This window comes from Scyliorhinus torazame, chromosome 18 (genome assembly GCF_047496885.1).
Source record: "Scyliorhinus torazame isolate Kashiwa2021f chromosome 18, sScyTor2.1, whole genome shotgun sequence".
NCBI classification, from domain to species: Eukaryota; Metazoa; Chordata; class Chondrichthyes; order Carcharhiniformes; family Scyliorhinidae; genus Scyliorhinus; species Scyliorhinus torazame.
Window position 1 is genome coordinate 161,413,151 of NC_092724.1, and position 24,409 is coordinate 161,437,559.

The 24,409-nt window shown below is 42.0% G+C and overlaps 1 protein-coding gene across 1 annotated transcript in view; it reads left to right on the forward strand.

Moving 5' to 3' along the window:
- The window catches only part of LOC140394756 (mitochondrial Rho GTPase 1-like), a 64,381-nt gene that overhangs the window by 25,950 nt on the left and 14,022 nt on the right, over positions 1 to 24,409 (forward strand). The window contains exons 4-14 of the mRNA XM_072481972.1: positions 4,237 to 4,280; positions 7,240 to 7,293; positions 7,450 to 7,502; positions 7,733 to 7,841; positions 9,706 to 9,807; positions 10,355 to 10,453; positions 16,144 to 16,252; positions 20,143 to 20,263; positions 22,926 to 23,010; positions 24,122 to 24,267; positions 24,378 to 24,404. Of these exons, the coding sequence (XP_072338073.1) occupies positions 4,237 to 4,280; positions 7,240 to 7,293; positions 7,450 to 7,502; positions 7,733 to 7,841; positions 9,706 to 9,807; positions 10,355 to 10,453; positions 16,144 to 16,252; positions 20,143 to 20,263; positions 22,926 to 23,010; positions 24,122 to 24,267; positions 24,378 to 24,404 (949 nt within the window). The remainder of the gene's footprint in view (positions 1 to 4,236; positions 4,281 to 7,239; positions 7,294 to 7,449; positions 7,503 to 7,732; positions 7,842 to 9,705; positions 9,808 to 10,354; positions 10,454 to 16,143; positions 16,253 to 20,142; positions 20,264 to 22,925; positions 23,011 to 24,121; positions 24,268 to 24,377; positions 24,405 to 24,409) is intronic.

Sequence of the window (24,409 nt, forward strand, 5' to 3'; positions counted from 1 at the left end):
TTCTATGTTCTAATACAGCATATATTTGTTATTTTTCCTTGTATTGTATTCTTGTCAATTATCCTGATGACTGCAGGATGAAAAGCTTTGACAAAATGTCTCTATCAGCAATGCTCAAGTGAATCTTTTAATTGGTATAAACTTAGCCAGTGGAATTTCTTTTACACCTCATTGCATCTTATGGGTTCCTTCTGCATCTAAATGTTGGTTGTGTGAGGGAGAGAGTATTTTGAGCTATTGTTCGAAAGAACAACATTAGTGTTCGCATATATACTGACTGCTGAAACAACACCCAATACGGATGAGAAGAAATTTCTCCTAATGAAATATTAGGAAGAACAAAAGTCATTGTTTTTTGGCCCGTCCTTAACTCTATTCCTCAGCTCCCAGTTCCATCCCTGTCCCTGATAACTGTCTGAGACAAAACCAAACTGTTAACAACTTTGATTATATGTTTGCCCAACAATACACTTCTGACCACCTATTCACGCCAACATGAAGACCCACCTATTTCCATCCCCTGTAATATATCTGGCTTACCTTTGCAGGGATGAGAGATGTCCACTAAATAGTGAATTTGTATTATTTGCCAAGCTGGTTTTCCAGTGGCTCTGCCTGATGCTGTCTGTTCCTCGTTCCTTCATGCTGATAGATCATCTCGTAAAGTATTTTGCTTTGTGTGGAAAATTGAATAAGATCAGCAAGTGTATGTGTACTGCTGAGGCCTTTCTTTTGAAGCTGTCATGTTCTCTTCCCTTGAAATTGCTTTATGCTTGTTGAATCCAATCCATTGGGGAAACCAATAAGACATGACAATGCTATGCATTCAGTATTGAGGTTAGCTATTGCAATCACAGGTTCCACTTTTTCTAATCTTTCCACTCTTCAAGAGACAGAATCTGTTTGGAGGGTAGCAAGGGCAGGAGAGAGGGAATGCATGTTGGAGGAGCTGGACTAGTTATTCTGGTCTGTTCGACTGCTGTCACCAATCACTCTTCGACTGAGGCACAGCCTCCCAATCAGTTTAATGGTGATGAACCTGAATATGTAACAGGAGCAGGCTGGAAAATGGTCGCACTCGCCAGAAGAGCGAGGCTGCTAACGAGGTCTTCACTATCAAGTTACAAAGAGGACCTTGTGGTCTGGGTCTGGTATTAGTGAGTGAACTGAGAACCCTGTCAAATGAGCAAATGTTGCATAAAATCCCTGGCAGTGGTACTTGCTGAGGAAAAACCACCAACCACCTACTGTCATGGCAGCAGTAATGAATGAGGAGCTGAGTCTGAGGAAGTGGGAGAAGTTCCATTTGGGTGGGAGAGGGTTGCGAAAGGAAGGGATGAGTGAGTCAGTCTGGATGGAATGGGCGGAGATGAGTCAATGGGGAGGCTGTGGAGGGAGGGCATGAATGGCAGATGGGCTGAATAGAGAGGGAGGACATGTGTAAGTGTGTGTTGAGCTGATTCTAACATGTGTCTGAGGAAGGTGATACACTTGAGTCTATTTGATTAAATAAAATGATAACATTTTTACAAAATACTTAAACATGGATTTTCATATTTATGTTATGTTGATCTAGAATATGTAAACTTTAATAATAATACACAATGCTACTATGCTCTTTTATTGTTTAGTTTATTTTTGCTAGCATTAGGGCCTTGTATATATTTATGGGATGTGGGCATATCTATCCCTCGAGAAGGTGGTGGTGAATTAAAATTGGGTCACATTGAAAATAGTTTGCAGATCACTGCCAAAATCTGTTGTTTCAATTCACATGTGCATAATCCAGCATTGTCATGTTCTGTTGTTAGTATGGACTTCATCCTGTATTACATGCGCTAACTGCTTTAAATACTGAAATGCTGATGTCATGAGACAGAATCTGTTTGTAGGGTAGCAAGAGCAGGAGAGAGGGAATGTGTGATTGGAGGAGCCCCCTGGGAGAGGGACAGTTTTATTCCCATGCAATGGACACGGCCTTGACGAAAATAGATAGTAAACAGAAAACAAATGTTTCTACGCACTTAAAGTCTAATAATTCCACCCATTTGAAGTGGCCTAGAACTTTTTTCATTTTATAAAATTAGATGATTCTTGGTCACAAAGAAAATTTCAAACATTTTTTGTCCTCCGCCCCCTAATTTTCAGACTTTTTTGACTCCCCTCTACTTTTGTCTTCTCTGAACGTTACTATTCTTCCACATTCCTGGCTGGTGTCTCATGAGCTACCCTCATCTGAAACTCTTCCCATTGTCTAACTCTCAAAAGTCCCATTCCCCAATCACCCCTGTGCTTGTTGATCGATGTTGGCTCCCAGTCTTGATTTTTTAAATTCCCATCTTTGTCTAAATCCTTCATGGCCTCTCCCTGCCCTCCTATATCTCTAATCATCTCGAACACCACAACTATCTTAAGTTATCTGCGCTCCTCTAATTTGGTCTTTTGAGCATCCCTAATTTTAATTGCTCCCTCATTGTTGGCTGTGCTTCCAGATTCCTTGGCTTTGGAATTTTCTCCCTACGTTGCCACCTCTACTACACTTTAACTCTTCTCAAAACTCCTTGACTAAGCTTTTGGTCTGACCTAATATCTCCTTTTGTGTCACGTTTTGTTTTTATAATACACCTGTGAAGCGACTCGGGGCACTTTATTATGTTACAGTGCTACATGAATACAAGCTGTTGTTGCTATAACACCTGACATTACTGATCTGTTCGCCTTGCTTGTAATAATTGAGTAATTTGAACTGATTAATTTCATCACAACAGAAGAATGTTGGCTTAAGTTCATTGTGTGCTTGTTATTGAGTATTATAGAAACAATAGGAATTGCTACTGTGGTATACTGATAGTTACTACACTTCCTTTCTGATTTTATGATAGTAATATAATCGGACCTTTTAAGTTCACACATGGAAGTTTTTAATACAAATGTACACTGCATCTCTTTGTTTTTTAAAAAAAAAAAATTTAAATACCCAATTTATTTTTCCAAATAAGGGGCAATTTAGCGTGACCAATCTACCCTGCACGGGGATGAGACCCACGCAGATATGCGGAGAATATGCAAAGTCCACACAGACAGTGACTTGGGATTGAACCCGGGTCCTCAGTGCTGTGATGCAGCAGTGATAACCATTGAGCCCATGCCATCTCTTCGTAATATAAGTAATAATCTTTATTAATGTCACAATTAGGCTTACATTAACATTGAAATTAAGTTACTGTGAAAATCCCCAGTCGCCACATTACTGCGCCTGTCCGAATATACTGAGGGAGAATTCAGAATGTTCAATTCACCTAACAAGCACGTCTTTCAGGACTTGTGGGAGTAAACCAGAGCACCCCGAGGAAACCCACGGAGACATGGGGAGAATGTGCAGACTCTGCACAGACAGTGACCCAAGCGGGGAATCGGACCCAGGACCGTGGCGCAGTGAAGCAACAGTGCTACCTTGCTACCCCAAAACCTCTAATTCTTTCTACCACAGTGTTTTAAAATGTTTTAATTTTATTCAATTTTGGATATTGATTTTTAATATAATACAATGGTTTGTTTCCAATGCAAATCAGCCAACCAGATCTGATTGGTGAATGGATGTGATCTGAATGTATTTACAAGCTTTCTAGTAAATAGTTTCACATATCCGATCTCTAGCCATTTTACCAATGTGGTGTGTTCAATAAGTGATTGCCATTGTTACATTTGAGCAGTTTAGTTACTCTTGTGTGATGAAGTAGGTTGGATATTTTCTCAAACTGGTTGATTTAACATACATGTACTTTGAGGTGGAGGTTGGGGTAAAACGGTCTTGGACTAGATTGCATGGTATGGCTGGGCACACAAGAGTGTTTATATCTGAATGTAGATTATCAGTTTTCCCAAAATGTTTCCAATTCATTCGACTTCTACAACAGTGATGGTGAACACAAACTTGTTGCATGGTTTATTGCTTAGTCCAGAAGACTGGCATAGTGATAATGTCAGTGGACTAGTGAATCCGAGACGCAAGCTAATGCTCTGGGGATTCGGGTATAAATGCCACCACAGCATCTGGTGGAATTTAAATTTAATTAAGTGAAAGCTATTCCCAGAAATGGCTTTTGTATGGTTTCTCCCAATTTTTACTCCTTTCTGAAATTAGAGAAATAATTTTAAATAATCTTTCTAGAAATGCCTTTTGCACACTCATGGAAATTCTGTAGCCTTAGCCTAACAGTCTTTTCTCACCAACAGAAGCAGAACAGACCGAGGAACAACTTCACAATGAAATTTCCAAGGTGGGCTGGAAATAGATATACTTCGTGCAAAAGATCGCTATAGAATCCAGTGTTTGTTGCACTTTCTGGTTAGGTTTGAAAAACCCTCATTCTTGAGATTTGTGGGTTTTTTTTTTATAAACACATTCTAGCAGAGTGTATTACAAATTTTGACTTATTTCAGGCATTATCTCGATTCTTTGATTCATTGTTACGAAGGTGGGAAATATTAAATAATTAAAGCACACCCGAGTGTGCCAATTTATAATTTACTCTGATGCGATGCTAAAGGTGAAATTAATACTCGTCTAATTTTCAAAAACTACACGTACACAAACTTTGTAGTTTTCAAGTTTGCCCTCTGAGTTTCCCTTTGTTTGTTTTGCATATTCATTCATGGATGTGGGCATCACTGGCAAGGCCAGTATTTATTATCTGTACCCAATTGCCTTTGGTGATAGTGAGCCGACACCTTAAACTGCTGCAATCAGAGTGACGGAAGGACTTCCGCATTGTTGATGGGGAGAAAGTTCTAAGAAAGTCCCCGGAGGGGGACTCTGATTAAATGATTTGTGGACGGACTGGACTTCTCAGTGGTCGAGGGGACCAGGACTGGAAGCACCGCTGGGTCTGGAGGAGGTCATGGAGTGCATCAATTCCATGCAATCAGGGAAGATGCCGGGACTGGATGGCTCCATACTCACTGGGAATGTTCAATGACTCGCTGTCGTGAGGGACTTTTTGGTTGTACAGGGGCACAAGGCAGGGATGCCCACTGTCCCCGCTGTTGTTCACTCTGGCAATTGAACCACTGGCCATCGCGCTCAGGTCATCAGATGGGTGGAGAGACATCAAAAGAGGAGGCAAAGAGCACAGAGTGCCCCTCCATGCAGACAATCTGTTGCTGTGCGTCTCTGACCCACAGCCAGCACGGAAAAGATAATGGAGCTACTGAGGGAATTTGGAACTTTCTCAGGATACAAACTAAACTTGAGTAAGAGAGAAATCTTCCCGATTAATCCCAGTGGAAGGGAGACGGAGATGGGAGCATTGCCGTTCAAGTTGGCCCAAACTAAGTTTAGGTACCTAGGGATCCAGGTTGCCCATGACTGGGCCCGGCTCCAGACATTGAACCTGGCCAATTTGGTGGAAGGGATGAAAGGGGACCTGCGAAGGTGGGATTCACACCCACTCTCCCTGGTGGGAAGAGTGCGGACAATGAAAATGAATGCCCTGCCGATGTTCCTGTTTGTATTTCGGTCGCTTCCGATCTTCCTCCCAAGTCGGTCTTCGCTAAGGTGGATAAATTGATCTCTGCCTTTTGTGTTGTTGTGGAAGAATCCTAGGATTCGGAGAACAGTCCTGCAGAGGGGATGGCACTGGGTGGTCTGGCATTGTTAAACCTAATGTATTGCTATGAGCGACGAACATGGAAAAGGTGTAGGGATGGCTTGGAGAGCCCGGATTGAAGTGGGTGCAGATGGAGGTAGAGTCATGTATAGGGTCAGCCTTGGTTACTGTCCCTTTCCTGTTCTCCCCGGTCACGTTTGCAACAAGCCCGGTGGTTGTGGCTTCATTGAAATCTGGAATCAATTCAGGCGCCATTTCAAGCTGAGGGGCAAGGATGGGCGCTACTTAGAAAACTTGGAAGAGGAAAGAGGCAGTGCGGTTTAGCGACATGGAAGTGGACGGTAGGTTTGAGAATCTGGAGAAGCTGACCGAGAAATTTCAACTACCGAAAGGGAGCGAGTTCAGATACCTGCAGATTCGGGACTTTCTCTGCAAGAAGGCCTCTCTGTTGCCAAAGCACACTCTGCTGGGCAGAATGCTATCACAGGATGTGTTGGGAGAAGGGAACATTTCAGACATATACGGGCGGCTGCTGAAGGAAGTAGGGCCCCGTTGAACAAAACAAGGGAGAGGTGGGAGGAGGAATTGGGCCTCGAGATAGAGGGAGGACTCGAGTGAGATTCTGTACAGAGTGAATTCCTCCACCTCTTGCGTCAGGCTGGGCCTGATACAACTGAAGGTGGTACACAGGCCATATCTGACCAAAGCGCGCACAGTGGGTGGGGACATGGAGGAAGGGGCTTTCTCGAAGGGATTGGGGAGGAGGGGGCCTGGACATTGCCATTTTTGGTATATCAGAGTTAACAAACTGCACCACATTTGCCCGTTATACTGCTCGTGAGTTGTATTGTCTTTGTTTTGCTACGTTTGGAATAAAAATATATTTTGTTTTAAAAATGAGAAATCTTGTGGCCTAATTTTTTTAGTTAATAACTGGAAGTTCAGGGCGACATGGTAGTGCAGTAGTTAGCACTGCAACCTACGGCGCTGAGGACCCGGGTTCGATCCCAGCCACTTGCGGAGTTTGCACTTTCTCCCCGTGTCTGCGTGGGTTTCACCCCCACAAGCCAAGGATGCGAAAGTTAGGCGGATTGGCCACGCTAAATTGCCCCTTAATTGGAAAAAATAATTGGATACTCTAAATTTATTTTTAAAAATAACTGGAAGTTCATTTTTAAAATTAATGGTCTCCCTTGAAATAATTTTTTTTTAAATTTAGTGTACCCAATTATTTTTTTCCAATTAAGGGGCAATTTAGCGTGGCCAATCCACCTACCCTGCACATCTTTGGGTTGTGGGTGTGAGACCCACGCAGACACTGGGCGAAAGTGCAAACTCCACACAGTGACCTGGAGCCGGGTCCTCAGTGCCATAGGTGGCAGTACTAACCACTGCACCACCGTGCCGCCCTCCCTTGAAATCATAACAGTTGTCAGTGAGGACCGTATATAATTTACTTTAATAATCCAAACTCAATTTACTCTTTGAGATGCATCTGTAAACTATGTTCTCCTAAACTGTATCCTTCAGTGTCATGATAACAATTTATATCTTAAAAACAAGCTGACTCATACATTTTTCTGCAAGCTGATTTAAGCCTACCTGATTTGTTTTATACTTTCTCTTGCAGGCTAATGTAATCTGTATAGTGTATGCAGTCAACAGTAGAAATTCCATTGAGAAGGTGGGTGTAATTCAAATGATAAACTAATCTCAAATATTGGATTGAAAAAGTATTGTAATACGTGAATTTCATAATAAACCAGTTAGTTAGATATGTTTGGTTGCTGGCCAAATTTGCATCCTAGTTGCAACAAAAGTTTATATTTAACTATTGCAGGTAACGAGCCGATGGATTCCATTAATAAATGACAGGACTGATAAGGATAGCAGGTACTGTGAAGTTAGTTAAGTACTGCAATTTGTATTGGAAAGTGGAATGATTAAAGATAATTATTGCTGTTGAACTTGTATGCAGCTAGCTGGCAAAAATTATCTTGCTGTCTGTCTTCCATTTATGAAAAAAGATTCACCTAAATTACTGTAGAAAATCAATTTTTTATCCGCGGTTAATCAGATGTGTGGGTCAAAATTAATTTCTATAAATATATCCTTTATTCCAGAATGCCCCTCATACTGGTGGGAAACAAATCTGATCTTGTAGAACATAGTAGCATGGAAGCTATTCTTCCCATAATGAACCAGTACACTGAGATAGAGACCTGTGTTGAGGTAGGTCATGCTTTCTGAAGGACTCTTGATTGATTTGCAATGTTGAATTGCAGCTGTACTTGGAAGGGCATTTCAATTGTTTTAATATATAAAGTTAAGCAGGCAACCTTGAATTAGTATGCAAGTCCCGCTTTCTCTTCCCCTGACTGACGATATTTCGAATTGTTGCTGCAAGTGGATACTGTTCCAATGCCGTCCCAAAGTCCGTGCTGCTTTTACCATAGTTCTAATGTTAGTTTCTGATGAATACACTTTTGTTTCAATGTCGGTCTTTTTGAATCTTTTGTAATTTCATGCTCTGCCTGCTTGGCAGATTTAGACAGAAAGTGTTCTTTTACTCCAGGGAATCACTTTTTTTCAACTCATTCATGGGATGTGGGTGAGTGTTGCTGATAGAGTGGGGGGATATTACGGGCCATGAGGTTACACATTGTGGTTAAATACAATTCTGATCGCCCAAAGAGCCTCATGGTCGCCTAGCCTTGCATTGCTAGATCTGTTTGAAATCTTTCATGGTGGCAGTGCCACTCAACACGAAGGTCATCTGCAATGGGAATTCGGGACTTTGTCTCCATAACGGCTGGTGATCACTCTTACTAATACAGTCATGGATAAATGCATCTGTGAAAAGTAGGTTGGTGAAAATGAGGTCAAGTATTGGTGAAAATGGGGGCAGCACAGTTGTTTCACAGCTCCAGGGTCCCAGGTTCAATTCCTGGTTTGGGTCACTGTCTGTGCGGAGTCTGCACGTTCTCGTGTCTGCATGGGTTTCCTCCGGGTGCTCCGGTTTTCTCCCACAGTCCAAAGATATGCAGGTTAGATGGATTGGCCATGATAAATTGCCCTTCGTGTCCAAAAAGGTTAAGTGGGATTACAGGGATAGGGTGGAGGCATGGGCTTGAGTAGGGTACTCTTTCCAAGTGCCAGTGCAGACTCGATGGGACAAATGTCCTCCTTCTGCACTGTAAATTCTATGATTATTCTATGACAATGTGGCAAAGTGAGAGGTTGTGCCCTTTGGTTGGAAGAATAGAGGCATAGACTATTTTCTAAATGGGGAAAGGCTTTGGAAATCTGAATCACAAAGGAACTTGGGAGTCCTCGTTCAGGATTCCCTTGAGGTTAACACGCAGGTTCAGTTGCCATTTAGGAAGCCAAATGCAATGTTAGCATTCATTTCGAGAGGACCAGAATACAAGAGCAGGACTGTATAAGGCTCTGCTAAGACCCCTCCCCCCATTTAGAATATTGTGAGCAGTTTTGGGCCCCGTATCTAAGGAAGGATGTGCTGGCATTGGAGACGGTCAAGAGGAGGTTCACAAGAATGATCCCGGAAATGAAGAGCTTGTCATATGAGGAGCGGTTGAGGATTCTGGGTCTGTACTCGATGGAGTTTAGAAGGATGAGGGAGGTATCTCATTGGAACTTAAAGAATACTGAAAGGCCTAGATAGAGTGGACGTGGATAGGATGTTTCCACTAGTCAGAGAGATTAAAACCCAAAGGCACAGCTTCAGACTGAAGGGACGATCCTTTAAAACAGAGATGAGGAATTTCTTCAGCCAGAGGGTGGTGAATCTGTGGAACTCATTGCCATAGAGGCTGTGGAGGCCAAATCACTGAGTGTCTTTAAGACAGCGATAGATAATTTCTTGATTAATAAGGGGATCAGGAGTTACGGGGAGAAGGCAGAAGAATGGGGAAGATAAAAGTGTCAGCCATGATCGAATGGTGGAGCAGACTAGATGAGTTGAATTACCTAATTCTATCTCTGTATCTTATGGTCTATGGTCTAACATCTGCTGTAGCCATTTAATTATTTTTAAATATATACAAAATATGAATATTACTGTTTATTTTTCTAGTGCTCAGCAAAAAACTTGAAGAATATCTCGGAGTTATTTTACTATGCACAGAAAGCTGTTCTGCACCCAACAGGTCCACTGTACTGCCCAGAAGAGAAAGAGGTAATGGGGTAAAGACCCTGAATAAAAGAATATCGATGTGCTAGTATCTTAACCCTCATACACACTGTCTCTATTTGCATAATCTTGAACGTAAATCAGTCCCTGAACAATTTTGTGCAGGGTAACCTGTTCTGTGGGGTCTGTCAGGGCCACTGTTGAGTCATCTGTTAAACTGGTGCACAAAAGCAGCTAAATTATAACAATGACTATCTTTTAAAAGGATTACATAGATTGTCAAAAGCTCTTTTTGCCCAACATGCAAGTTGCTCTGTAGATGCACTTTTTTGTTTAAAAGCTTTCTCACAGTCTCTTTTGATCTGATCTTAACTTTCATTTTCTGGCCCTGTAGAGATTGCGACATTGTGCAAAAAAACTTTGGGAATCAATTTCAAGCCTGGCAGTCAGACGAGTTGTGGCATTGTTTCCACTGGGTCTTAAAGCCTTAATTTGAATAATTTTGTCCTCCTTGTTTTGTTTCTTAATTTGACGTTAAGTAGGAAAGACTATGGCCTGTGGGACCTAACTTGGCTTGTTTGTATACTTACAGATGAAACCTGCCTGTGTCAAAGCCCTCACTCGCATTTTTAAGATATCAGACCAGGATAATGATGGGATTCTCAACGATGCAGAACTCAACTTTTTCCAGGTAGAAAACTAGTCTGTGCACATACCTCAAAATAGTATTTCTAGTTAGAATGGCCAGTTATATGAACTCATTAAGGAATGTCATGGCTGACTAACTTTTTTTAAAATATTTTATTCCAAACATAATAATACAAATAAATATCACCAAATTTCAGTTTGTCATTTTCCCTTTTTTCTCCCCTAAACTACACCAATATGCCCCTCCCCACACCCACTGGCGGCAAACAGATCTTCAAATAGAGACAGCAAGAGCCTCCAACTTGCAGAGAAGCCCTCATGACCCCTGAGAGCGAACTTAACCTTCTCAGAAATTCTGCCATATTCCCCCAATCACACCGATACCTTTGGCGGCGCAGCCGACCTCCACTCCAGTAAGATTCACCGCTGAGCAATCAGTGGTAAAAGCCTCGACACTGGCCCCCTTCCCCATTCTGGTTAAGCTCCACATAGTCCTTTATCACCAAGGCAACCTTCTCATCGACCTTGTTATACATCAGGAACACTGAATCAAACCTCCACGCGGGTCTCTGAGCCCGTATCTGGTCCATAAACAGCCCCAGGGATCTCCTTTGCCGTACCCGAACTGGCCACTGACCTGGGACTTGACCTATTCATCCTAGGATTTAACATGCAATTGAAATTATCCACCATTATCGGCTGATGCGAATCAAAGTCCGGGTTGGAAGCTAACATCTTAACAAAGTCCACATTGTCCCAGTTGGGTGCATACAAATTTACTAAAGCAACCAAAACCTCTGCCAAGACTCCACCCACCACCACGTACTTAGAGTCAACCCCCAAGTGAAATGTCTGCCTAATGCACCCCTTTCTTTAGCTGCCTTTGGTCCTTCACCCGCATTTGTGTCTCCTGAAGGAGGACCACATCTGCCCTCAAACTTTGTAAGAGCGCAAACACACAAGACCGTTTACCGGACTGTTCGACCCCCACAAACTCCACGTTACTACCCTCACCAAGGGTTTCTGAACCCCCTGTCTATTTAGGTCCAGCATCCCCGCCGAACCCAAATCTTGCCACCTTGCTCCCCACTAGTCCAGCCTATACAAAATTGCCTCCCCTTCCATCCTCTTCTGCACCCGACCACAAAATCACCTGCGCCACCAGCACCCCCCCCCCCCCGCCCCCCCAAGCCCCCAGTACCCACTGCAGACCTCTCCCCCACATTTGTTTACTAGCAACTACTGCTCGCATGGCAGCTCCTGCCTGGACATCACAAGAACCCCGCCCAAACTACCCCTCACCCCAACTCTACTTTCCCCTACCTCCATCCTTCGGAAAGCTCCTACCCTGTAAATTAATGTTCTTTGCCCTTGAAAGTCACCCAGAGTTTGGCCGGATAGAACACCCCAAAATGTGCCTTGCTCCAATAGAGCATTGCCTTGGCCTTGTAAAAACCTTCCTGCCATTTGACCAGGTCGGTCCCAATGTTCTGGTAAATTTGTGTCTGATTCCTCTCCCAGCTAAAGTTAAGCGCCCACCTCAAAATCCTCTCCTTCTGAAACTTGTGAATCCAGATAATCACCGCCCATGGCAGCACCCCAATTCTTGGCCTCTGACGTCGTGACTGGTGGGCATGATCTCCGGGGCCTTATCGAATACCCCCTCCTCGACTAGCTTCGCTAACATCCTCGACATGTAGTCCATGGCACTCATTCCCTCCACCTCCTCCGGCCACTCCACAATTTGTAGAATCTGCCGCCTAGGCCGATCTTCCTGATCGTCGACCTTCATCCTCAGCACCTTGCAGGCCTCACCCAGTATCGGCACCTCCCCAACCAGTGACACAATCCGGTCACTGTGGTCTGACACCGCCCTTTCCCCCTCTCGGATCGTCGCACCTTGTGACTCCAGGCGTTTCTCCCACTCAAGTCCCGCGAAGAGGAGCTATCGATCCCTCAGTCTCCCCGAACCATTTCTCATGCATCTCTTTCCAATGATGCAGAAACTCCCTTTGGTAAAATCCATCAACTGCTCCACAGGCAGTGTGGTACGCGATGACGACGCACCCAATGCCGCCATTCTTTCAGTTGCTGTGCCACACGGATCCTCCACTTCCTGAGCCAAAGCTTTATTCAATGTTTTTTAAAATAAATTTCGAGTATCCAATTCATTTTTTCCCAATTAAGGGGCAATTTAGCGTGGCCAATCCACCTAACCTGCACATCTTTGGGCTGCGGAGGTGAAACCCACGCAAACACAGGGAGAATGTGCAAACTCCACACGGACAGTGACCCAGAGCCGGGATCGAACCTGGGACCTTGGCCCCGTGAGGCAGCAGTGCTAACCACTCCGTCACCATACTGCCCCGCTTTATTCAATTTGCAAGCTGTTGTAGCCTGCCAACATTCCACTTTGGAGGAGAGACAGACTCCCTCCACTCATTCTGCACTTTTTACAAGCAAACTGCCCATTAACTGGACAGAAACGGCCAAAAATGAAGTTTCCAAGCAAGAGACACCTTGTGTGCGACTGATTAGCTCATGGTCGCCATCGGTGTCATGGCTGACTAACTTGATTTAATTTTTTAAGAAATTAAGAAGGATGGGTAGCACATTCGATATAGTCTACATGGATTTTGACAAGGACCCACGTTTAAACTGGTCAGTAGATTAAAAGCTCATGAGATTCAAGGGAAAGTGGCGACCTGGATCCAAAATTGGGTCATTGACAGGAAGCAAAGGGTTACGGTCAACGGGTATTTTTGTGACTGGATGGCTGTTTCTAGTGGGGTTCCTCAGGGCTCAACACTGTGTCCCTTACTGCACATGGTATATATTGTTATGACTAAATGAGATTGGGTGCAATGACTCCCCTGTTCTACTGTACAAGGTCTGAGCATGACACATTTTATTTTGCGAATTTATAAAGATGAAGGTGTAACTCAATGTCTGTGCTTAACCATTTAAGTGCTGATTTCAAAGAAAGCAGTCTGGCAGATGTCCTTGACGTTAAACATTTTTAAAATTTGAGTTAAAACCCACCTAGGTAAAGATATAAATATATTTAAAAAGCTAAATCCATGTCCTGACCTTCGCAACGCACACACACATGCAACATTCCAAGTTGTACAGTTGGAAGTTACTTTCTGGCCCAATTACAGCTCAGTGTTATAAGATTTTTTTAAATCAGCGAGCGTTCACTGTTTGAGTTCTCTGGTATCTGTGGCAGAAGCTGGATTTTCCACTGTGTTCTTCAAAATTCAGTTTAGTTGAAGCCCACATAAACTGCAGTTACTGGAGATGAATTTTTAAATTGAATCCGTTCTTTTCAAAAGTCAATTATTTTTGTTCCTGATCCTTTTTGAAAATTCTCTATCTCTTTTCTGGATTTCAAATAGAGACATTAGAGATAGGGTCTTGAACTTAGGAGAGAAATTGTTACTGCTCCACTGGCAGCTTTCTTCCACATTCCTGCTTAACTTGCATGTTGTGATAAAAGACATTCAGAAATGGTCATTCTAGTCAAATGACCTTTCTCCATAACTATTTCAGATGACAAATTAATTGGCTCATGCTTTGATAGACCGTGACTGTTGTTTTATGGCATAGGCGATTAGACTCTGTAATGCCTCAGCCATTAATTCCTGAGTGATCCATCCACTACTTGAGAGGTAGCTTAATAGAGATGAAAATTCAGAGGTCCAGTACAGTTTTAGTAAATCTTATGAAGTAGTTCTTGGCCTCTGCCGTTATGAACTTCCACAGGTTGTCTTAATGTGTCTTTATCAGAACCTTGCAGAAACTGGCCAACTTGTATTGCCAGATGCCTGGTGACTTGGACCAGCCATGTTAAGTTAGTATCTGCTTGCGTTTTAAAAAGCAGTTCAATATATTTTGATGAGCTGATAAAATTAAAGATTAATATCACACATGCACAAGTCATTTAATTATGAAAATATAAATGTATTGCTCTTGCATGTAGGGGGCATGATTAATAATGTTGGGTGGCACAGTGGTTAGCACTTCTGCCTCACGCGCCGAGGACCTGGGTTTGATCTCGGCCCAGGGTCACTGTCCGTGTGGAGTTTGCACATTCTCCCCGTGTCTGCGTGGGTCTCACCCTCACAACCCAAGGTGTGCACGGTAGGTGGATTGGCCACGCTAAATTGCCCCTTAATTGGGGGAAAATAAATTGGTCACTTTAAATTTATAAAAAGAAATAATAAAGATGTTATGATAATCGATTGTGTGGTTGATAATGAAGAAAAAAACTAGACTGCAGGAAGTTCCAAAGGACCGGTTGACTGGGCAGAAAATTGACTATCTCATATTGGCCAAGTGGCTAACTCACCATAAATCATGTATTGAAGAATGTAATAGGAACACTGCATGTGGCTCTGGACCACCTTAGTGTTACAAGAGAGCACCATTTGAATTTGAATTTTATACCGCTTGGTGTCTTCGGTTTGAGGCTGTATAAACTTAAATTGAAGGCTGTCGTGTCGGTGTGCTGTCAGTCACTAACATGAGTCATCCTGTTCGAACTGTATGAGAATCCCAACAATTTGTAAGACTGAGGGAAGACTACCAAGCCACAGGAGTGATAGCACTGACCAATAGGTAGCTTTTATGGTGAAACAAACTTAAACTTAAACACAGAATTAACCATATTAACAATTAAGAAACAGATTTACAATTAACAGTTAAAACCGTTCTTAAATAAAAGGGGGGGGAAACTTTAACTCACCATCTAAACCTGCCAGTAAATATTCAAATTAAGCAACCCAATACAGTTCAAATGCCACTTATAAAGTTAACACACAAAGTTAATAATCAATCTACTTCTCTTTGCAGCCTTTAGAGAGAGACCCTTTCAGCAACAACCTGAAAATCCTTCTGTGTGGTAATGCCAAAGGCCAATGGCAAACTTCTGTTCGACTTAAACTCGTACACCAGACTGCGCAACTACAGAGAGACCTGGCCCCTCCCATTAATTATATTGTATGTATCCTAAACACATTGCCTCTAGTCTCCTCCCACTAAGTTGTCCCATGACCTTCTTAGCTATGCCTACACACAATCCCCCATAGCTGATCTACAGCCCAGGGAACATCCAAACATGAACTATATTCCATTATCTATCCATTTGTAAACAGGTGAGTGGTTAAAATCAATGATAACCTCACTTTTACAACTCTTTAATCACAGCTTTAGCAGGCACACAAATGAATGAAATTCGCTTATTGTCACAAGTAGGCTTCAAGTGAAGTTACTGTGAAAAGCCCCTAGTCGCCACATTCCGACGCCTGTTCAGGGAATATACTGCTTGTATGTATTTGAACCCTTGGCTTTTAATAACATTGTTACAATAAAATATAATATATAACAATTTCTTGCATTCATCACAACCCTGCCATCATTCTTTCAACATATTAAAGAGTCCAAAATCCAGTATCCGACCATTTCACAGATCTAGTAAATCTCATGATACATTAAATCTTCACTTGCAATCTTCACTTGGAAGTTGCTGTTTTCTGATCAGTTGAAGAAAAGATAAATAGGAAGGAAGATAATTATGAGCATAACAGATGGAGGTCATGGGTCTTGTTTGATGGAGATACCCTGGGCATTGTGAAATCATCCTTCCAACCCCCTACTGTTAATCATCACCCAACTGTCTCAGTTAGTGGACTTGCTCCGGTATGTAAACTTTATGACCTTTATTTCATTCAGAGAACCTGTTTTAACACCCCACTGGCACCTCAAGCCCTAGAAGATGTGAAGAACGTAGTACGGAAGAACATGAGTGATGGTGTTTCTGATAACGGGCTGACGTTGAAAGGTAAACCTTTATATTTGTAAAATGCTTAGTTGGTTCTTGGAAAATTGATGTTTTCTCCTCCAGTAAGTGTAATTCCTTTCAGAAAGCTGACGTGTTTGCCCAAATTTAGTATTGCCTTAACAACAGTGTGCCTTCTAGTCCCATGGCAGATAACTGTGCCGAAACTTGGACACACGAGTGTTTTACTTATGGAGGTATGAGCTCTTTTTTTTCCAAGCAGCAAAATGTGAAAAAGCTGAAACTTTTAATTTTAAAAAAGGCTGTAATGTTTGAGGCAGCAACCTGCTTTGGGGATCTGGATGAGTGACAGCCACTTGACTTTCACTCCGACTTTAATTCTCTGGCGAGTGTAATCACAACCATCTCTTTCAAAGCTATGGAGAAATTGCAAGTTTTAATTCTTGTCAGCATGAGCTTTTACTGGCCTAGCCACAAGAGGGAGTGCTTCAATGAGGAGACTTCTGCCTGACCTTGCCACAAGAGGGGAGTGCATTCGCGTATATGTATTCGTAAATTGTCTCCAGTAAATGCATATACTATCTTTACTATTCGAATTCTCCTTTGACTGAGCAATTAAAGTATTTCTTTTTTTTATAAATTGAGTACCCAATTAATTTTTTCCAATTATGGGGCAATTTAGCATGGCCAATCCATCTAACGGGCACATCTTTGGGTTGTGGGAGCGAAACCCACGCAACCACGGGGATAATGTGCAAACTCCACACGGGCAGTGACCCAGACCCGGGATCGAACCTGGGACCTCGGTGCTGTGAGGCTGCAGGGCTAACCCACTGCGCCACTGTGCTGCCCCCAATTGAAGTATTTCAACTTTAAATTTTACTGAGTGTTCTCTTTTCCTTTCCCCTGTTGTTCCTCAGTTGACACTATATGCAGCTGCTGGGGCAACAGAGTGACCTGCTCTTCGGTATTCTGTGTATGTGATCGCAAGAAGTGTTACAGCACGAAGGAGGCCATTCAGCCCATCATGCCAGCACTAGCTCTCCGAATGCACAATTCATCTAGCGCTATTCCCCTGCCCTCTCCCTCTAACCCTTCACATACGTCCTTTTCAGGTAACAGTCTAATTCCCTTTTGAATACCTTGATTGAACCTGACTCCACCATACTCCTCGCCAGTGCATTCCAGATGTTTACCACTGGCTGAGTGGAAATGTTTTTTCTCTTGCCTCATTTTTGCTTCTTTTATCAGTTAGTTTATACCTGTGCCCCCTTATTCTTGATGCTTTCGCGAGTGGGAACAGTTTCTCTCTATCCTCCCTGCTTAGGCCCCCTCGTTACTTTGAACACTTTTATCAAACCTCTGCTCAGCTGCCTTTTCCCAAAGGAAAAACAGCCCTAACTTCCGCAATCTATCTTCATAGCTGAAGTTACTGGATCCTGGATCCACACTTGTGATTTTTTTTTCCCTGCACACTGTAGTGCCTTCGCATTTTTCCTAAAATGTGGCTCTCAGATAGGATTCTATATACCAGCTGATGCCTAACTAGTGTCTTATACAAATTCAGCGTAACATCCTTCCTCCTGTACTCTAGTGATGATTCCTATCTCCCGCTGTGTTTGGTGCCTTGTTCGCAACACCAAGTGCAGTTTATACTGAATATGCCTGTTTCAGATGCTGCAAATGTATGCAGGTATGGGTTCAGATCTGTAGTTTGTTGTATTTCTAACAGACTTTGAAAGTTAGAGAACAAAAGGCATTTTTATGACTGGAAATGTGAGGTCACAATTGCCAATTGAGTAGTCCTTGATTAGGTTTACTGCTAACTCCCTTCAGTGGTCCAGTTTCATACAAGAAAATGTATAAAATAGCCACAGTATGGCATTAATAACAATTCCACAGGAAGACTCCACTAGATTGAGCTGATCACTATCCCATCCATCTTCCATGGTGCACAATTCCCAATAAAATGGAGATTTCCTTTTCTTATTGTTGGTTCATAAACAAAGTGCTGAAAGAACTAAATTGCTAGAATTATTGCATTCATTTAATGAATCCAGCAATTGAAAGTGGTGTTTACTTTGAATGTTTACTTAGGAAAGTGCCACCCAGAAAGTCCCTTAAATCAGTAGTATCAGAAGAAACTGGCCAGGCTGAATCATGTATTGGGAAGCAATTCATTATTCAATAGTGTTCTGTGCCTTTTGGCCTAAGATGAGCTTGAGGTCTGGTGTAATGCCTGGATCTGGCATGTCTCTCTTGTGGGGGCCATGAATTGGATTCAATTTGAATTGGTTTTTGAAGCAGGCAAGGAGTTGGATTAGGGGTTTGCCCCTGTCCACACTGAACTCTGGCTTTGTAACTCTGATAAAGTAATTAAAAAAAGGAACATCTAGCTGAGGACTGGCTCACAACTTGAACTGTTACATCCAATGGCTGAGACTGAGTTTAGGAGGAACTTCTTCACCCAAAGGGTTGTGAATCTATGGAATTCCTTGCCCAGTGAAGCAGTAGAGGCTCCTTCATTAAATGTTTTTAAGATAAAGATAGATAGTTTTTTGAAGAATAAAGGGATTAAGGGTTATGGTGTTCGGGCCGGAAAGTGGAGCTGAGTCCACAAAAGATCAGCCATGATCTCATTGAATGGTGGAGCAGGCTCTAGGGGCCAGATGGCCTACTCCTGCTCTTAGTTCTTATGTTCTTATGAGACCACAAGTTGAGACTACAATCAAATGATTGTTAATCATAACTGTTTGTGACTTTTTTTAAAGTTTCTGTATCTATGCAAAACTATGCTTTGTATTGCTCTCTCCTGCTCCTTGCATGCACCCTGATTTCTCAAAGGGTAACATTCATTTGCACTTCAACCACAATAGCAATTCTCCATTTATGAGCTCAGATAACATGTGGATATACTGTTCAATGGTGGGAGGGCATCACTAATCTATAAACATAATAATTAGAACCCTTACAGTGCAGAAGAAGGCCATTCAGCACATCGAGTCTGCACAGACCATCTGAAAGAGCACCCTACCTAGATCCACTCCCCACCCTATCCCTACAACTCCACCTAACCTGTACATCATTGGACACTAAGGGGAAATTTAGCAGGCCGATCCACCTAACCTGAACATCTTTGGACTGTGACAGGAAACTGGAGCACCCGGATGAAATCCACACAGACACTGGAAGAATGTGCAAACTCCACACAGTCATCCAAGCCAGAATTGACCCTGGGTCCCTGGCAGCAGTGCTAGCCACCATGCCATGTTAGTTACTTTAGGGACTATGTTTAGTTACAGAATCTTATATCCGGCAAACCTGCAAAGACGTGAACAATGATGTCCCTTTCTAAGCTTCATCAAAGGCCTAAGATTAGCAGTGAAAACTATGACTTTTTTTATCTCCTTGACCCAGGTACTAAAGTCATAGCTTATATACATTTATGCCTCTCAAATTAGAATGAATTGGTGTGAAGAGCAGTGATTTATGAAGGCAAATACAGTGGCCACTTTACTATTTCTATTTTTTGGTTGTTGTATTCAATGAGACAAAAAGACAGTTAATCTCTTGGTGGTGATGTTCCTCAAGAGCCGAATATTGGCCAGGGCACCAGGAGAATCCCATGCATCAAATAGTGCCATAGACTGTTGGGTAATCAGAGTCAGTTTAAAGTCTCATCCAAAGATTGACAGCTTCAGCAATGCAGCACTTGGTGTCAGTACTGTGCTGACAAATCAGCAGAGATTGTACACTCTAAAATGTCACTAAAACTCAGAATTCTCCTCGTTTACCAGATGGAATTGTTTTGCTGTTGGAACTGATTTGATGGAAGTTTCCATTTGCAGGCCCATTTGCTGTAGATAGGTGAATTTAGGCTCTTGAAAAGGAAATAATTTTCCAGGTATTAATTGTTCTGCTCTGTGTTGCAGGTTTTTTATTTTTGCATACCTTATTTATTCAAAGAGGGCGACATGAAACGACGTGGACAGTTTTGCGTCGGTTTGGATATGATGATGACCTGGAACTCACGCATGAATATCTATTCCCGGTGTAGGTATTGGACCTAAGTATTCTCTGTGGCACTTCAGAATAGTGGTTTATAAATGCTGCATATATGTGCGACGTAAAAGATAAAGATAGTGCTAAGTAACACGGGACTAAAGTGAACAAAAATAATTTGTTCTTCATCCGTGGACGGCACTAGCATAGTGGTTAGCACTGTTGCTTCACAGCTCCAGGGTCCCAGGTTCTATTCACGGCTTGGGTCACTGTCTGTGCGGAGTCTCCCCGTGTCTGCATGGCTTTCCTCCGTGTGCTCCAGTTTCCTCCCACAGTCCAAAGATATGCAGGTTGGGTGGATTGGCCATGCTAAATTGCCCTTGAGTGTCAAAAAAGGTTAGATGGGGTTACTGGGTTACAGGGATAGGGTGGCGGTGTGGGCTTAAGTAGGGTGCTCTTTCCAAGGGCCGGTGCAGACTCGATGGGCCGAATGGCCTCCTGCACTGTAAATTCTATGATCTTATACTAAACAGCAAGGAAGATATTCTAAAATTGGGGGCTGGTTTCGCTCAGTTGGCTAGACAGCTGGTTTGTGATGCAGAACAAGGCCAGCAGCGTGGGTTCAATTCCTGTACTGGCTGAGGTTATTCATGAAAGCCCACCTTGCCCCTCACCTGAGTTTTGGTGATCCTCAGGTTAAACCACCACCCGTAAGCTCGCCCCCTCACAGAGGAAAGCAGCCTGTGGTCATCTGGGATTATGGCGACTTTACCTTTATATTCAAAAATTACTACTCTGGCGAAGAGTCATCCAGACTCTGAACGTTAGCTCTATTCTCTCTCCACAGAGGCTGTCGGACCCGCTGCGATTTCCCAGCATTTTCTGTTTTTGTTTCAGATTCCAGCATCCACAGTAATTTGTTTTTATTGTAAAAACTCTTCTGGATGAACCATCCCTCGTTGCCTTCAGTTTCTGGGTCTACAATAAAACGTGCAGTTATAAGAAAAGCAATAACTTGAATCAAAAATTGAAATATAGTTTATCTGAAAATGGGTTTGGGGTTGAAGAATAAATATGTATTTGTCGCAATTATTTTTAAACCTCATATTTAAATACTATCTTGGTCTGTTTATTTTTCGAACATCTATCTCAAAGCACTTCATCTGCAATGAATTACTTTGATTTGTAGTGACTTTATTTTGTGCAAAATAAAATGTTTTTCTTAAAAATGCATATTTTAAGTTCAATCTTCAGTGAAAAGTATCCATTGCACAAGATCCCCCCAAAATGTTTGTGAACCCTAATATATCATATGTTAAGTGGATGGTCAAAACCTAGACCATGTGTGAAATTTGTTCTCTCGGGGATCTAAAATTGCTTTATGACTTTAAGTTGCTGCACCCTCTTGCTCCAGAATTTGCACAGCAGTTCAAAATAGTTTTGAGTAACTGACTGGAGTTTCTCCGAGTGAATCCAATATCCTTGATACTCCTATTCCTTTTTTGTAAATGAACTTGCGAGTGGTATAGGAACGTAGAAAATTGATGGAAAGGAAAAGATCAGCTATCACCATGCACCATGATGGCTAAACAATCATGACTAAAGACTACCCCTACAGCCATGTAACCTTTGTACTTTTTCAACTTCAATTTTGTTTAAACGTAAAGAACTGATCACTTTAACACCAAGCTCTGAAGATCCATTGGCTATGAATTGTTGAGAGTGAGACAGAGCTCATTTCTCAAAGCCAGTTCCACTATTGAAGCATTTTGTTTGAAGTATAGAAGTCTATTTTGAAAACATAATTTCAGATATTTGATTACAATTTTTTTTAAAGTTACAATCTAAAATAGAAGTTGTACCACATTGTATGATTTTGACCTCTGTACATTTAATGGTATAATTTATGTCTGTAGATAACCGAAATATCGACTATCCAAAAATTAGTTTTGGTTAACATTCACAATATGTAATCTGCTAGCAGTACTGGGTGCATAGGAGTACAATGGGCTGCAACTGAGGGAAACCAGGTTAGCTATGGTCCTTTACTTGCTCAGTGTGCCTATGTTCCCCAATTGTTCATTGCCGCCCACACCATTGAAAGCTAAAATTGGTTGCTGGATGCCATTCAATTTCAGCTCGATGCATTGAAATACAATACTTGAAATTGTGGGTAAACGTATGCTGGTTTCATCCAGAACCATTTTTTATTTAGTTGGGAGGGGAGAATCAGTTTTAAAAAAAATAACTTTGCTACTGTTGCAATGTGCTAAAGCATGGAAGGATGTAGGATTCCTACCCATGCTTTTCAAACTGATGAAAGGGGGAGACAGTGAGATAGAACAAAAGTGATTCACGAAATGCTCTTTTTTTTCACCCTATCTGGAATGATAATGGCCAATTAAAAATAATTGATTAAATTACTCACTCCCCTGAGAGAGCAAACAAAAATCAGCCAAATTGATTAATGGTGCTGCTTGATCCTTTAAATTAAGCACAATCTTACTGCTGCTACTCAGCTCAATTTTTTAAAATTATGGTGAAAATTGAGGGTATTTAGTCATATTGTTCAAAGTCACAAGATTTGCAGTAATGGAATAATTGGGTTTGCTTTGCAGTTCTGAAGGAACATTAGACGGTAATAATCCTGTTACATTGTATGACTTCATTTGTGATCAAAAGACTGATTAAATTTTCTCCCTCCTATTCACAGATTTAAAATTCCTCCGGACTGCACAACGGAACTGAATCACCATGCGTACCTATTCCTACAAAGTATCTTTGACAAACATGACTTGGTGAGCTGCATCTGCAAACATTTTGATAATTGATAGCGTTTTGCTGATTTTGGTTTTTCTTTGTTTATGCAGCTTTTAATGTACCCAACCGTGCCTTTGACCCCAGTAAAACTCTTACTTTTTACTTCCTCGTCTTTATTCTCGCCTGTCTGCTTGAGCATAGACCTTTTCATTCATCTGCTCCACCTTGGCAACCATCAAAAAGAATATGGCATCAATTTCCCCACATGCACAGTGATGCCCATTCTATTCTCTCCACCACCCATGTTGATTCTTTCCATCCCAACTGTGTTGTCAGTCTGCTTGTCTACTAACATTCATTCTTGGATGGCCTTCAGTTGTCTTCAGTTAAACTTTGGGAGATTCAAAGCCATTACATTATCCACTCTTACAAAATCAATTCCCTCACATTAACTTAATCAACCTTCTTGGCCACTGTCTTACACCGAAGCTGACTGTTCATGCTGTAGCATCCTAGTAACCTCAAACCGAGTTTCTAGCTCGAGAGCCTTTTATCACAGAGGCCACCTAATTCTGCTTCCACAACAAAGTTTGTCCGCATCACTGCCTCAGCTCATTAACTTCTAAAAACCCTCCTCTGTAGTTTTTTTCTTCATCAGGCGGGCATTCCATCCTGCACAAATTTGTACTCATCCAAACTCTGCAGATCGATCCAACCCCACGTCACATCCTGTGCTCAAGCACATATTGGCCTCCATTTAAAAATTCCCATCCTCATGTTCAGGTTCTTCTTGGCCCCACCCCTCTGTAACCGCCTTTCGTCCTACAATCTCCCCACAAATCTGTGCTTTCTGAACTTTAGCCTTTTACATATACTCAATTCCCTTTTCCCCTCCAGTGACAGTGATGCCTTTAGCTGTCTAGGCCTCCCAAGTTCTTCCCTCCCTCGATTTCTCCAAAACTCCATTTACCTTAAGACCCATTTTAAAACCTACCTCTTCAAATCCAGCTTTTAATCATCTCTTCCAGTTTCTCCTCTGGTTCAGTGATCATTTTTTTGATTATGCACCTTGGGACAAAATATCCTGTTGAAGGCACTGTATAAAAGCCAAATTGTTGTTTAACTGGATTCGGCTGGGTTGTTTTTCAGGACCGGGATTGTGCATTGTCACCTGATGAATTAAAAGACCTATTTAAAGTGTTTCCTTACATGCCTTGGGGTCCAGACGTCAACAATACTGTTTGTACCAATGACAAGGGATGGGTCACTTATCAGGGTTATATTTGCCAATGGACGTGAGTAATTTTCGTTTTGTGATTTTTCGAATAATGTTTTCTATTTATCTGTTTTCTATTTAAAGTTTTTAAAGTTTTTTGAACAGCTGAATATTTGTGTTTTGAATCAGGCTGACCACATACCTAGATGTTCAGCGGTGTT